Source organism: Pygocentrus nattereri, chromosome 10 (assembly GCF_015220715.1).
Source record: "Pygocentrus nattereri isolate fPygNat1 chromosome 10, fPygNat1.pri, whole genome shotgun sequence".
Taxonomy (NCBI): Eukaryota; Metazoa; Chordata; class Actinopteri; order Characiformes; family Serrasalmidae; genus Pygocentrus; species Pygocentrus nattereri.
Window position 1 is genome coordinate 25,288,062 of NC_051220.1, and position 14,697 is coordinate 25,302,758.

The 14,697-nt window shown below is 37.1% G+C and overlaps 1 protein-coding gene across 1 annotated transcript; it reads left to right on the top strand.

The window, feature by feature from the left end:
* Positions 1-468: 468 nt before the first annotated feature.
* On the top strand, positions 469-14,640 carry ganc (glucosidase, alpha; neutral C). Its single transcript, XM_017711844.2, has 25 exons — positions 469-494; positions 1,032-1,173; positions 1,353-1,415; positions 1,565-1,667; positions 2,393-2,520; positions 2,649-2,825; positions 3,153-3,174; positions 3,294-3,360; positions 3,460-3,556; positions 4,322-4,502; positions 4,896-5,040; positions 5,770-6,005; positions 6,157-6,283; positions 6,910-6,989; positions 7,112-7,255; positions 7,343-7,439; positions 7,537-7,638; positions 9,219-9,462; positions 9,558-9,622; positions 9,739-9,815; positions 9,914-9,988; positions 10,635-10,748; positions 11,266-11,378; positions 12,362-12,462; positions 13,925-14,640. The coding sequence occupies exons 2-25, from the start codon at positions 1,124-1,126 to the stop codon at positions 14,029-14,031; spliced, it is 2,715 nt and encodes a 904-aa protein (XP_017567333.1). The 5' UTR covers positions 469-494; positions 1,032-1,123; the 3' UTR covers positions 14,032-14,640.
* Positions 14,641-14,697: the final 57 nt, after the last annotated feature.

Genomic DNA, 14,697 nt, shown 5'->3' on the forward strand with positions numbered 1-14,697 from the left:
CTAAGAGAAAATGTAGACAAATTTTAAGAGATTCTTCTTAAGTAAACTTATATTGTTATATTTTAATATTATCATTTTTATCATCAGGTTTAATTGTATAAATGGGTCTTTGAAGTCATTAGCCTGTAGCAACACGTACTCTGCTTAGATACCGTAAACGATGACTCGTAACTCATGACTCGGTTCATTTAAAAGGACCTATTCAAAAGAATGATTCCTTTAGGAGTCGGACCCGCTTGCTCGTTCACGATCCGATCACCCCTCGCAACAGCACGCAAACGCGAACGTGCATTCCGTTTCGCTGGTGCACGTGGGCTGTCTCTGCTAAGCGCGCGCAGAGACGGAGATGGTCGACGGCCTTACAGTGGCGCCCCCTGCTGGTCAAACACGTGACACTGACATAAAGGTTTTCAACAGACTAAATCTGTCAGAGAAATCTACCGAGGTCTCCTGCTGAGAAGCGGAAGACTATCTGCGGCACTGGAGCATTGCAGGTTGCCACCGCATTTAATGAAGTTCGTCGCAGCTTTGATGCTCTTTCATTTGACCTGTTTACATGTTTAAAATCAGTTAACGTTATCGTTAAATTAGCAGAATGCTGTTTTCTCCCTTTTGAGCTGTTGTAATCGGCTACTCTATTCCTTAATAATGTTCACAAATTAATAGATAGTCTGATACATTAATAATATAAACAATTAAGGCCATTCTTGACTGAATTATGTGCATTTTTTTGCTTTAATCTTTATAAATGACATATACAATGACAAAAAATTATTTGAATATTTGCACAGACTATTGAGTCAGGGCATTGAAAAAAGTTACCTACAAATTGCAGAGCAAAGTATACTAAAATAATTGCTATAAATTTGTAAACAAAGTAAGAAAAAAATCTATGTATTATAGACATTGTTTAATCTGCACATTTCAATACCTGATATAGTGTAATAAGATATAGCATCGTCTAAGTTGTCACAAGGCTGTCCAATCAGAGCTCATATCATCGACTACCCAATCTGTCTACCCAATCCTAGTGACTGAAGTCATAGGGGGCGTGGCCTTTCGCTTCAGGGAGTGTCAACCAGCTGAAGTGCACAAGAAACCAAACACTTTCGGGCAGCTAAGCATGGCGGACATTGTTAAAGAGAAAAGCGTTTCAGGAGGTTCAGTTGAAAGGTATGACAAGTCGTTTTAGGCAAACGCACTTAGTTGCGAGTACTGAATCCACCGATTGTGACTCCTACTTTTCATTAAGCGGTGTGTTAAGTGCTACAAACCGCTTGTTTACTTTTCCTGGTACGTTTCGATGGTCTTCAGTGGTAGCATATCATAACGGCTCTTCCTTTGCCTTTCAGCGTCGTGCCAGGCGACGAGGGTGAAGAAAAGTTTAAGAGCACTCACCACATCTTGTTTTACAAGTAAGCTGACCAAACATCACAAATGGTGTATCGAGCATTAATTGCTTTTGTAAGCTGTATGTACTAGATAATTAATTGATTGATTAAATTGATTAACTGATTAATAAAATGCTTGATTGACGGACGAAATAACTAACGCTGGCCAACAGGCGACAGAGGGCCAAACATGGGTTGCGGTATTGTGCCTCTCTGGATACTTTAGCTCTGACAGAAAGAGGAGCGAGTTTGGAAGTCTTTGAAGCAAAGTCTAAGGTATTTCTCTGGTGGAATATATCTGTTTTAGCTATTAAATACTGGGCAGAAAATTGAGCTCTGAGGCTCTACACTACATTTAATTCATACTTGCAAAAACAGAACAATAGAGTAAAATACTGTATGTGTCCGAACGTTTGACTACACCTGCTCATGTAGTGTTTCTCCTGAAATCAAGGGTATTAATAAGAAGTTAACATCCTTTTTGCTGCAGTAAGAGCCTCTTCGCTGAGAAAGCTTTACGCTAAATGTTGGACGTTACTGTGAAGATTCGATTGCATTCAAAGCAGTAGTGAGCTCTGATATTCAGTGGCATTTGATGGTGCTCCATCACACCAGTCACACTTCTTCACAGCTCAATGCTGTGGGCTTTGTACCCCACTAGCTGACACTTGGCATTGGACACACTGATTTAGGCTCATATATGGCTGCTCCAGAGCATCCAATAGTACTGGAAATGCTTTTTTTTTATATATACAAGGAAAACAGCTGAATTCACTGATTAAAAGGGGTGTCTGGATACTTTCGGACACATAGTACATGCTTGTCTAAAAGTAAAGTTAACAGATTTCTCTGTCGTCTTAATTATCCGTTAATTGCCTAATAATTTGAATATACATAGAAAGTACCTTAACTTTACCTTAGCGTTTGGTTTTTTGCATTTGTAAGTTTTCAGATAACATGTGAGGAAGATATTGGTGCTAAAATCTTTCTGTATCTAACAGGAACGTCTGCTTCTACAAATATGGGCAGTTCAAAATGGAACTGTGAGAGTTGCTATTGATGAGCTGCAGCCTATCAAACCCCGCTATAAGGTTGTTGATGTTTTGGTTGGTGAACCAAGATGTGAGCAGTAAGTCCTGAATTCAAGATGGCAGCGCTTCTTTTTATACATCTTTATTAAAGAACAGATAATAAAAATGGCCTGTAGGCCTTGTTTTGGTGATTTTTTTTTTCCTGTGAGTGTTATGTTCTTGGCAGGTTGAGGATTGAATGGAGGAGAGCAGGCTGTGTATCTCTGACCTGGGGTCCAGGACAGCACCAGGTCCGGGTCTCTGCTTCTCCTTTCTGCCTAGAGGTTGTCTGTGAGGAAGAAGTGATTGTCACACTCAATCCAAAAGGTAGACTTTGCTTTGAGACACTACAGGATCCACCCAGGTAATTGGAAAAAGAATATTGTAAGCGTATTGTATTTTCTATATATTCATTTGAAAATAATACAGAGCTAGATATCATCACTGTCATAAGAAAATGTTGCGTCTCTGAAATAGTGTATACATGGGGAAGGGAGAAAGTTCTTAACATTTGTTAATTTAACTTAATATACATGTTATCATTGCGCAAGGGAGATGCAATAGAAATTTTGAAATGTAATGTTATATTAACAAATGCAGGACAAAAAACAGAAACAGTTCCAAGATTTTATGACAGCAATAAAACAAAGGTTTCCATTTTCTGTACTAACCCTTTCATGACTTTTTCCAGGCCATACTCAAGTTTACATGAGGCAAGATTCTCACTTACTGTTACATAACATAGTGACACATTTGTAATACTGCTTTAATGCTACATGATGAAACATGCCTTTGTGGAGGTGGTTAAAAATCCAGTTCTTTAATTTCACAGGATGAGGAAGATCCCTTAGGGCTGTGGCAAGAGAACTTCAAACAGTTTCGGGACATCAAGGCAAATGGTGAGTTTCCCAAGAATTATGCAGATGAAGATGTATTCTTTCAGCATTACAGCATTATAAAGCTAAAGCCATGTATTACTGTTAACATTTGTGATACAGGTCCTAGTTCAGTGGGTATTGACCTTAGCCTGCATGGTTTCACCAATGTATATGGTCTTCCTGAGCATGCTGATTCTCTCCGGTTGAAGGACACCAGGTAGAGTTGGAGTTTGGTGTTCTTGTCTGTTTGCTACAAAGTTCAATTCCAAAAAAGTTGAGACAGTAGATGAAATGCAACGAAAAAGAGAAAAGATTGATTTTTAAATCTTTAGATATCTATCACTACATGGGCTTGGAAATACTTTGACAACCATTCTCAATAAATACCATTCATTGCTTCATCCACAAATGCAGGTTGAAACTGTCAACGTCATCCAAAAACATTGCCAACTTCTGTGGGCTTGAGCTCATCTGAAACGGACTGATGGAAACTGGAGATGTGTGTTGTGGTCTGACAAGTCAACCTTTCAGGTTATGGAAATAATCAAAATTGTCTTCTCCAGGCCAAAGAAGAAAAGACCTATGCCGATTGTTACCAGCGTAAAGATCATAAGCCAGGGTCTGTCATGGTATGGGGATGTATTGGTGGCCATAGCATTGGTGATCTACACACTTTTGTTCACTATTCACACTGGACGATATTATATCGATATTATATATATATATACAGTACAATAGCGTATGTTCAGGTCAAACTGTATTTACTGATCACTGCTTTCTTTCTTCTTAATATTTCATATACTGCCCCAACTTTTTTGGAATTGAGAATTTTAGAGCAAGTTCACTTCTAAAATTTTAAACTGATGATGCCATTTTCCATAACTACTGGAAGCTGTTTATGTATAGCCAAGAAAATACTGTAGTACAGTATAGTAAACTGAAATATTAACTAACTAACTCCACTTCCTGGTCTATTTTACAGTGGCAGTGAGCCATATCGTTTATACAACCTGGATGTATTTGGGTATAAGATAAACAGGAGGCTGGGGCTTTATGGCTCTGTTCCTCTTCTGGTAGCTCACAAGCCAGACAGAACGCTTGGCGTATTTTGGCTAAACGCCTCTGAGACTCTGGTTGATCTCCAGTATTCAAACCATGAGGAGGTATGATTCCATCAATTTCTACTCCAATGCTTCTCTATAAGTCATTAACTACAAACAGCCAGACCACTTTTTTATTTTTTGGGGAGCTCATTCCATAACTACGAATTGAGTATTGTGTTTTTCAATAACATAATTTGACAGTAATAATATGCCAGTAAGATTTTAAATAAACTTTGCTGGCCAAAATGCAAAGTGCAGGAATGGAGAAGATGCCATTATAAGCCACTAGGGGTACTTCTAAGTATGCCAAATGAACCTCAGTCTTAACAAGTGATAGATTTACAGGTGATTGCATAAAATCTGAAGAACTGGAGACTATAAAGTCAGAAATAGAGATCAGTTTGTTGTGTGATCCCTTTCTCATTATTTATATGTTCCTGATGTTTTTTGCAGGGAGATAATGGTCCAACAGTGAAATGGAGCAGGCTCAGTCCTGAAACTAATGTGAGCTGGGTGTCGGAGAGTGGACAAATTGATTGCTTCTTACTGCTGGGACCCTCACCAGCCCAAGTGTTCTCCCAGTATGCTCAACTTACAGGTATTCACCACTGCTTAAAATGATTAAATGTAATTGTAAATGATGGTTTGGCAAAAAATGAAGTCAGTCAGCTAAAGACATATTCAGTTATGTAGCCAAGTAATGCAAGCTTATTTGTACCGGTGCTTAAAGGCTTAAGTCTTGAATATATAGTTTTCTTTTTTGACACTCTGCTTCATAACTTTAGCTGTATAACTACAATGCAGACTCAGAAACCACATACGCAGATCTCTTTGAGATTACTTAACAACTCAAAACAGTTTGAAGTAAATGAATGACGCATTAGGAATGCAGTTTGCACAGCGCTAATTAGTGGATATGCTTCAGTGCAAAACTAAGCAGACTAGACACTAGACATGTCTTGGCTGATTGATAACATTTGGAGTATGGTAAAAAACAGAATTTCATCAGAAATTTTCTTTTAAAAATGGTTAAATTAGAATGTTTACCAAATGACTGTGTTAAATACTATCAGATATTGACTAGTAATGCCCCATGCTGTATGTTGTCATGCTTGCTGCTCCTTTCAGTGGTATTCTATGTTTGTGTTCTGTGTTTGAGTCAAGCAAGGTGTAGGGAATGTTTTTCCACAGGAAGAATGACACATTTCTCTCGTGGGTGATATAGTCTCACCTGAATCATCTTAATGTCAGTAACGTATGTGTAGGATGTCTATTCAAGCAAACAGTGTAGGTTTATTTTCAGTTTGCTTTCTTTTTCTACTGATAGGATACCAAGCATTGCCCCCTCTTTTTTCTTTGGGCTATCATCAATGTCGCTGGAGCTATGATGATGAGGAGGATGTGAAATCTGTGGATGCTGGCTTCGACCTCCATGCCATCCCTTATGATGTGATCTGGCTAGACATAGATCACACTGAGCGCAAACGCTATTTCACGTGGGACTCCAAGCTCTTCCCCAACCCAATAGACATGCAGCTCCACCTGCAGAGAAAGAAAAGGAAGGTGAGCAGGTGAAAGCTGAGAGCAGTGGCTCTCAGTCAAAGTGTGTTTGTTTCCCAGTTATCATTTCTAGGGCTATTCATCTTGAAGGACATTGATGTATTTTGAGGTTCTTGTATTGTTTCTGCCATAATTTGTTCTGTCTGTATATTAGTTGGTGGTAATCAATGATCCCCATATCAAAGCTGATCCTCATTGGCCTTTCTTCTTTGCGGCCAGAGATGGTCACCATTTTGTGAATGACAGAGATGGCAATGTTTACTATGGAACATGCTGGCCAGGTATAATTTCCTTTAGTATATATTTTAATTATTTCCAATTTAGTCATCCCTGATACTCTTTTCTTTTCTGTATACAGTAACATTTCTTTTATGAACCTTTAAGTGGGAGTTCCACTGATATTTATAAAATTCAGCATAAATTAATTGGTAAAATATGAACAGAGTAATTCAGACTGGTTTGATGTGAGGTTGCATTCTAGAGAAATTTGCTAAGTCTGAATAGTTCACAGTGGTGGTGATAAAAACCACTGAGAAGTACATGCAGTCAAAATAATACCTAAGAATCTTTTTTTTAAAGATTAGATTATTTGACCATTATCAACATTACATGTAAAAACCCAAAAGACACATGTAGATACACTGGTTGTTTCAGATAGTAACCCCTGTTTTTTATCACCATTACTGGAAAGAAATTCGAGGCAGCAGATTTTCTCATCTATGGAAAAATTTTAAAGATTGATGGAATTCCCCTTTAATTACTTTTGCAACACCTTTATTGTTTTGGGGCAACAGTGTAATATTTGACATACTTATAGGATTATCAGCCTCATTGTGTTTATCAGTTTCTTTATGTTTGGGGCACTGAATGCAGTTCCTTAACTGAAGTGTCTGATGTGTATCGTTAGGTAATTCCTGCTACTTGGACTTCAGTAGTTCAAGGACAAGGTCGTGGTATGCCAGCCAGTTTTCATTTGACAAGTACAAAGTGAGTGTGAAAGACAGAGTTCAGACTTTTCAATCATCTGTTTTGAGGTAAACATAACAAAAGGAACTAGTTGTCAAGTTCTGCTCTGTATGTGAACACTGTCTAATGCCTGTCTGTGTTAGGGATCTACAGAGTCGTTGTTTGTGTGGAACGACATGAACGAACCCTCAGTCTTCAATGGTCCTGAGCAGACAATGCCTAAAGACGCTGTACACTGTGGAGGCTGGGAGCACCGAGATCTGCACAACCTCTACGGCTTCTTTCAGGTTAGAGCAGCCCTAAAAACGGTTTACAGTTTGTGTTTGTGAGGATTCAGAGGCACCACATGTAAAGCAACAATACTCCCTCTGCAGCACATGGCTACTGTTGAGGGTTTAATCACTCGCTCTGGTGGACTGGAGAGGCCATTCGTCCTTTCCCGCTCCTTCTTTGCTGGGTCTCAAAGAATGGGTAAGAAAAAGTCTACATGACATAATAAAACTCTACATCTCCCTTATTGTTTGTAAGACTACAGTACACTGTACTGATCTATATCATTCTGTCACAGGTGCAATATGGACAGGAGACAATATTGCCACCTGGGAGTATCTGAAGATCTCAATCCCCATGCTTCTGTCATTGAGTATCACTGGAATACACTTTAGTGGTGGTCAGTAAGTTCCTTTAACTATTTGTTGTAATGGTCATAATATTTATTTATATTGCAGTTTTCATCTGATTGGATGATGTCAAAGCACTTTACACAGGAACATAAGCAAGTGTTGAAATAGAAAACATTATGGGTCAAGTGAAGTACCAGCACAAGTACAAAATATTGAAAAAAACAATGAAACCCAAAATACTAGACGCATACTAGCTGAGGTAAATGTGTTTTTAATTTGCATTTGAAAACAGCTAGCTAGTCTGAATCATGGAAAACTTGAATCTCAGTTTCCAGAGATTAGGAACTATGTAAGAGAAAGGTCCTCCATAAGCTTAGCTGTAAGTGATCCTCAGAGTTTGCATTAATCCTGGTTTAGCTGTGGCAGGATTGGATTGGTTATAGTACTTCAGGAAATTGGCAAGATATGGCATAGTTAAGCCCTTGAACCCTGTAAGTGTCATAAGCAGGACTTTGTAGACTTATTGAACTTAATGAAAAGCCATTGTAAACTGAGGAGGTAATAAGCTCTGACGTTTTTTTTCCTGGTAAACATATGGCCTGCAACATTGGGATCTCACTTGGAGAAACAGCAGGACAGCCAATCAGAAAAGCATTGCCATAGTGTAATCTGTAAGTTCAGATATTCATCTTAAGGCATATTAATTAGTAAGTACTATAAATAATTTGGTAGTTGCCAAGAAACTATTCAGCACAGATATTAATTAATTTTTCATGAGCTATTTTATGAGGAAATTTGTTATAAGATAATCTGCATAAGAAAGGGAAAAGTCAAAGAAAACAGGAGTATCTGATTTTCATCATCAGATGAACAGTACTTAAAGCTTATGTCTTTGAGAAATTAACATCAACATCATGAACATGTTTGTTATTACATGGATCCCTGCAAAAAAAAAAATTATATATATATATATATATATATATATATATATATATATATATATAATTTTTTTTTTCACTGAAGCCAAACCTCTTGAAAATAATGGAAACTAGTAAAGGCAAAGTGTACACCAAATACTGAAACTAGATATTATATATAATATATATTTTGTTGTTGCTTTATTATTATTATTATTATTATTATTTATTATTATTATTATTATTATTATTTTAAATATAAATATACCTAACTATGCGTTATCGAGTTAGTGCCTATTTTTACTGAAAATTAAATAAATGAAGGCTGGTCTCTAAATTGTGCACAGCACTGTGGGTTTTAGAGGACCGCATTCCTGCTTAGTTTACTCAGTTCTTTGCTCAAACCTGATTCCACTCAGCAATGAATTTCCAGATGTAGAGCAGAGTGGAACATAGATAAGTGATATAGTGTACTGTTAGATATTTAAAAAGAGTGTTAAAACATTATAAGTGTGTGTGTGTGTGTGTGTGTGTGTGTGTGTGTGTGTGTATATATGTGTATGTATGTGTATGTATACATGTGTGTGTGTGTGTGTGTGTGTGTGTGTATATATATATATATATATATATATATATATATATATATATATATATATATATATATATATATATATATATATATATATATATATATCTGTTTGTGTTTGTAGCTGATGTAGGGGGCTTTTGGCAGGATCCTGACCCTGAATTATTGGTGCGCTGGTACCAGGCAGGGGCTCTGCAGCCCTTCTTTAGAGGTCACTCAGCTAAACAGACAAAGAGGCGGGAGCCATGGCTGTTTGGGGACACAGTCACTTCAGCAGTGCGATCAGCAATCCAGCAGAGATACTATTTACTGCCCTATTGGTATACTCTCTTTCACCTGGCCCATACCTCAGCCTTACCGCCCACCAGGTACAGGGGTCTAGATCCTTCAATATGGAGTGGATTAGGTTTTTCACTGTAGATTAACTGCCAGTGAAATTCATTATAACTAATGTTTGTTACAGACCTTTGTGGGTGGAATTCCCCAAGGAGACAGAAACCTTCATTATGGACAACCAGTACATGATTGGTAAATAGGAAAATGTCAGAACTGTCTACTTTCAGTAGTATTGTTGTTGTGTGTAATTAATTTACTGCATTTTGTTTAATTTTGGATTTAAATCAATGAGATATTTATCATTTCAGGCAGTGCTCTCCTTGCCTGCCCTGTAACTGACCCAGGTGTCACGGAGGTCAAGGTTTTTCTGCCAGGATCAGATGAGGTCAGCCTCAAGTTCTATGGTGCTCCTTATAAATGATGTCAGATGCCTTGCAATGCACAGAAAGGATGTCTGAGCAAAGCTGTGCGTTTGTGTTGCAGTTGTGGTATAATGTAAGCAGTGGTGAGCAACACAGAGGAGGTGGGACTCTCACTCTTCCTGTGACTTTAGAGACGGTGAGTAACTTATCGTTTGCAAAATTGTGATGAAGTTCTGCTTTAGTTATTCATGAAACTTCAGTCAACCTTTCAGTAAAGACTACCTGGTAGGATCCTGAACACTTGTGCAAACCGATTAGAACATTCAGTAGCACACAGAGCAGTACATTTGAAACATTTTTCAGAAAAAAATACATTTATATGATGTTCAGTGCATACATACATGTAGGCCTATTTAACACTACGCTGTGCACAGTTGGGGGATTTGGAGATCTCTCTGGTGAAAATGTGCAGTTGTGTCATTAATTTGTCTTATAGTTCTTAAAGCGAGTGTCCGGCATAGTTCTTTCCTCAGTAACATGTCTTAGTGCAGTAATTCTGACTAATTTACTGCTAGAATTGTTCTCACTTCAGGTTTGTTTTGAGGACTTCTGTTAAAGTTTTTCCTGCACTTGAAGGAAGAAGGAACATTTAGAAATGATTGCAATTGGCTAAAAGACATGTCAGTCATAATTTTGCAAATTATCAGTTGTTCTGTTGTGGCCACACACAACCCAAAGCATACTCCACAGAAAAAACACCTGACAACAGGTGAAAAATCTCTTTTTCTACCAATGACTGGATTGGCATTTCCTTAGCATTTGTGTTATGTCCTCTCTGCTAGGTGCCTTTGTTCCAGCGGGGAGGAACAGTGGTATCCAGGAGAACTGGCTGTGGCTCTTGCACAGCTGAACTCCAGCTGCATCCCTTTACCCTCACTGTAGCCCTGGCCTCAGAGGTGACCACTCTTCCTGGCCAGATCATGATAAATACAAAGAAGGGATAGGATCGTCACAGTTTTATTCATTATAATGTGGTCTACAACCCAGTGTGAATCATATAATTTAAAATTTCAATAATCCTGATAATATGATACAGTTACCAGCTTTTAAGAAGTGTTTAGTTGAAGTAAATAGTCTGCTGCTTCAGTGCCCCTGCAAATCATGTACTAGGTCAGTGCATAGTTGCATAGAATGCACAGTAAACTGCAGTAGTACATATGATTATTTTATATTTAGGTCAATTTTATATGTTTTGGTGTTATAAAGACATTTAAGAGGTTCAGTTAAAAGTCCAATGTAATGCCAATATTATAATAGTGGTGAAATCCAATATAATAGTGGTGATCTGATCCTGTTGTCACTGATATTATGATATTATAATTTTTTTAATACTGTTCCTTGGTCAAAAGAGTTCAAGCAGCTTCTTCATCTAGTCTGCTTTACTCCTAAACTGATGAGTATCTATCCCTACAGGGCAATGCTGAAGGTATGCTGTACCTAGATGATGGTCACTCCTTCAACTACAGGGACAAAAAGCAATTCAGCCTACGGACTTTCACGCTGTGGTCTGGCAGACTTACTAGCAGGTAAAGTTTCTCCTTTTTTACTTTTTCTCATTATATTTCTTATTGTACTGTATCTATGATGAGTAGCTATGAGTAGTTGATGATTTATCTATGAAAATGTATTATTTACAGTACCCATGTATCATATTTAATGACAACTATAAAAATGATCTGACATGGTTAGATATCCAGACAGCCAGACACACCAACAGTTAGATAGATAAAAAATTGCAGCATTACAGTAGCAGGAACACACACACACACACACACACACACACACACACACACACACACACACACAGTGTCATTATTCCTACAGTTTCTACAAAGAAAAATGGCAAGATCAGAATATCTGTATTATTATTATTATTATTATTATTATTAACAACAACAGTAGTCTATCATTTTAAATTTTAATTATAAAATCTCAAGGTGCACAAGAATATAAGTAAACATTGAAATACCATAGCCATAACAGCACATTTACAAACAATGCAACACACTAGTCCAGGCATAGCCTAAACAAATTTGAATTAAATTCAATCTGAATTTAAAATCACTTGTTATCCACTCTAATGTAGTCCAGAGTTTAGGAACTACATATGAATTACACCTTAGACCAGGTAAGCTGTAAGTGATCGTAAGTATTTGCAGTAAGATGGCTTCAGCTGAGTAAAGTGGTCTGAACAGGCTGTAATGTTTTAACAGACCAGCGAGATAAGCCAGAGTGAAGCCATTAAGCGCTCTAAACTGGGCAAAATGACAAATTTCACTCGTAAGACCAATACAGAATAGCTGTAGTCTGTGTCTAAATATGTAATATGTAAAGTTATTGCAAAGCAACAAAGAAAATATGCTTGTGCCCCCAAACTTTTGTGGTCCTCCTAGTGCTCAGGCCACCGACTTGGAAGTTAAGTGTTGATCACAGAATGCAAAGTATATGTGACCATGGTTTGTGCTGTGGAGGTTCTGAGTAGAATTTCACTTGGTTGCTCTATACTCAGCTGTGCAGCTGAAGAAGGCAATTTCATCTCAGATGGCAAACTGGAGTCTGTGGTCATTCTGGGGCAAAAGAAAGTTAACAAGCAACCTACTGTAAACTCAGGTGAGACTTACCCATATTATTTTAGAAGATTACAGTTTTTTTGTTGTTGTTTTTTGATGTTTTTTTTATCTGGTATTTTTAATGAGAATATGCTGTTTATGGTGCTTGCTTTTTTTTTTCAAGCCAATGTGTAATTATTTTGGATGAAAATATTGAAGGGCCTATATTATTATTATTATAATTTTTTTTATTGAAAAGGAGTTAGAAATAATATGTAAACATTGTTATAGCTTCAAAATGTACCACTACCAAGTCCGTACAGGTCATATATGCAAACTAAGCTGCAGTAAAGCCTGTTTTAAAATATCTTTCTGGAATGTCAAGAGAACCAACTCAATTTACCTATATCTACTTATTCAGGTTTAGCCTCGCCAATTCACACTGAAGTTCTAAACACAGGACAGCCAATCAAAACAAAGGTCATTTATTTTATTTTGGTCTTAAAGGTACATTATAAAATGGATATTTCCAGTCCTAAAATCTGATTGGCTGAGCCATGTTATTGTAAAATAGTAAAATACTGTAAAATAAGGGTTTACATTGATTCCTTACAACATACAAGAATTTCCCCACTGTGGGACTAATAAAGGATTATCTTATCTTATCTTACAGTATTTTCTTAACTAGAACTAGGCTGGTCAGGTAGCTAACAGTCTAAACAACTTCATAATTAATATCACTGGCTTGAATTAAAGTACTTACAATATGATTCACTTTAAAACAGCAATTTAAAAGTCTAAAGAATGTCATTTGAATGGCTTATATGCCTCAAATGTATGTGTTTCAGTTAGAAGTAGCATGAAAGTTAGAAGGCTGAATCCCAAACAGCTCATTACTCCCTAAATAGTGTGCTAACTATGGAAGTTTAGGAATTCCAGCTTCCACAGTGCACTATTTGTTAATGTGTTTTTAGCTATTTTATGCATTTTGGGGTGCAGGATCCAGTATTTATTCCAATGTGGTGCACTATGTAGGGAGCAGGGAGCTATTTGAGATTCAGCCCCAGCGTGAGAAGAGGAGCACCGTTGGATTGGTACTACTTTTGGTGGTAATTTGGTAACCAAAAGTATATATAAACTTTTTTTTTGCATTAAACAGCGCTGTGTTATTATATGTTCGTTGTTAAACAACAAAAACCTAAAAGGTTCATGCAATAACCACAATATAAAGTAATGGGCAACTTTTTTCGGCACTCTGCTTCACATCGTGCTTAAGAACACGCTTCCCCTTGATAAAATCGCAGTAATGCACATCCTCTCGTGGCTTATTGCTTTTGTAATGAAGACAGCTTGTTAATAAAAAAAAAAAGATATAAAGAGAGGTCGGAAAAAATGGTAATGTAAAAATAAGTTATGTCTGTATTTGGTACATAAAACCACCTAAATATAGCCCGCAGAGTTTTGAGACTTTTCGTTTCTTTTTTTTTTCTATCTGTAGTAATCCAGTGTCTTTCTCCCTCTAGCTGCAGGGAAGACCACTGTCAAGTTTCAGTTTGAACCAGAGCAAGCTATGCTGAAGCTAACTGATTTGAACCTGGGTATACACACAGACTGGGAAATCATAATATAGCAGCAGTGCTGTAATAGGTTACAGTGCTGGAAAACAGCTTTTTTTGTAATCTGCCTTGATGTTTTATGACCAAAAAAGCTTTGTTGTGTGTAATGTTTTTACATGATGGGACTGAACTATAATTTCAGACTGACAAATGTGAGATCAGCAATGGCAGTGTAATTTGAAATTAATCAATATTCAAAAGTATCTTGTAAATCTTGTAAAGCTGAAATGCAGCAGTGTATTTCTTTTATTGTTTGTTTCTTTCATGTTTTGTCTTAATGTCTGCCCATAAATTCAAATCCTGTACATTAATTGTGTTTTGATATTGATGACAAAAAGAAAGCTGTAACATCAGGCAATAAAAAAAAAAAATCATTACAATCCACAACCATTTTGTTACATAAGTACATTGAGAGCTGACCCTGGAATCAAAGAGGTGTTTTTGTCACTGACCATTTAGGACTATGTACTAGGTTAACAAAAGACAGTCTTTGTTATCTTTCTGTGTTGTAAGCAGTGGTCAAGACCCCCATGACATGTTGCTCACATGTATTGTGACTTGCTCACATGTGATGCGCAATCAGTTTTGAGATTAATAAAATGCATGACCGCTGTAATCCTAAACCAGTGAAGGAGGGCTTTCTAATATTCATGAGAAACATGAAAAACCTGCCGTGCTGC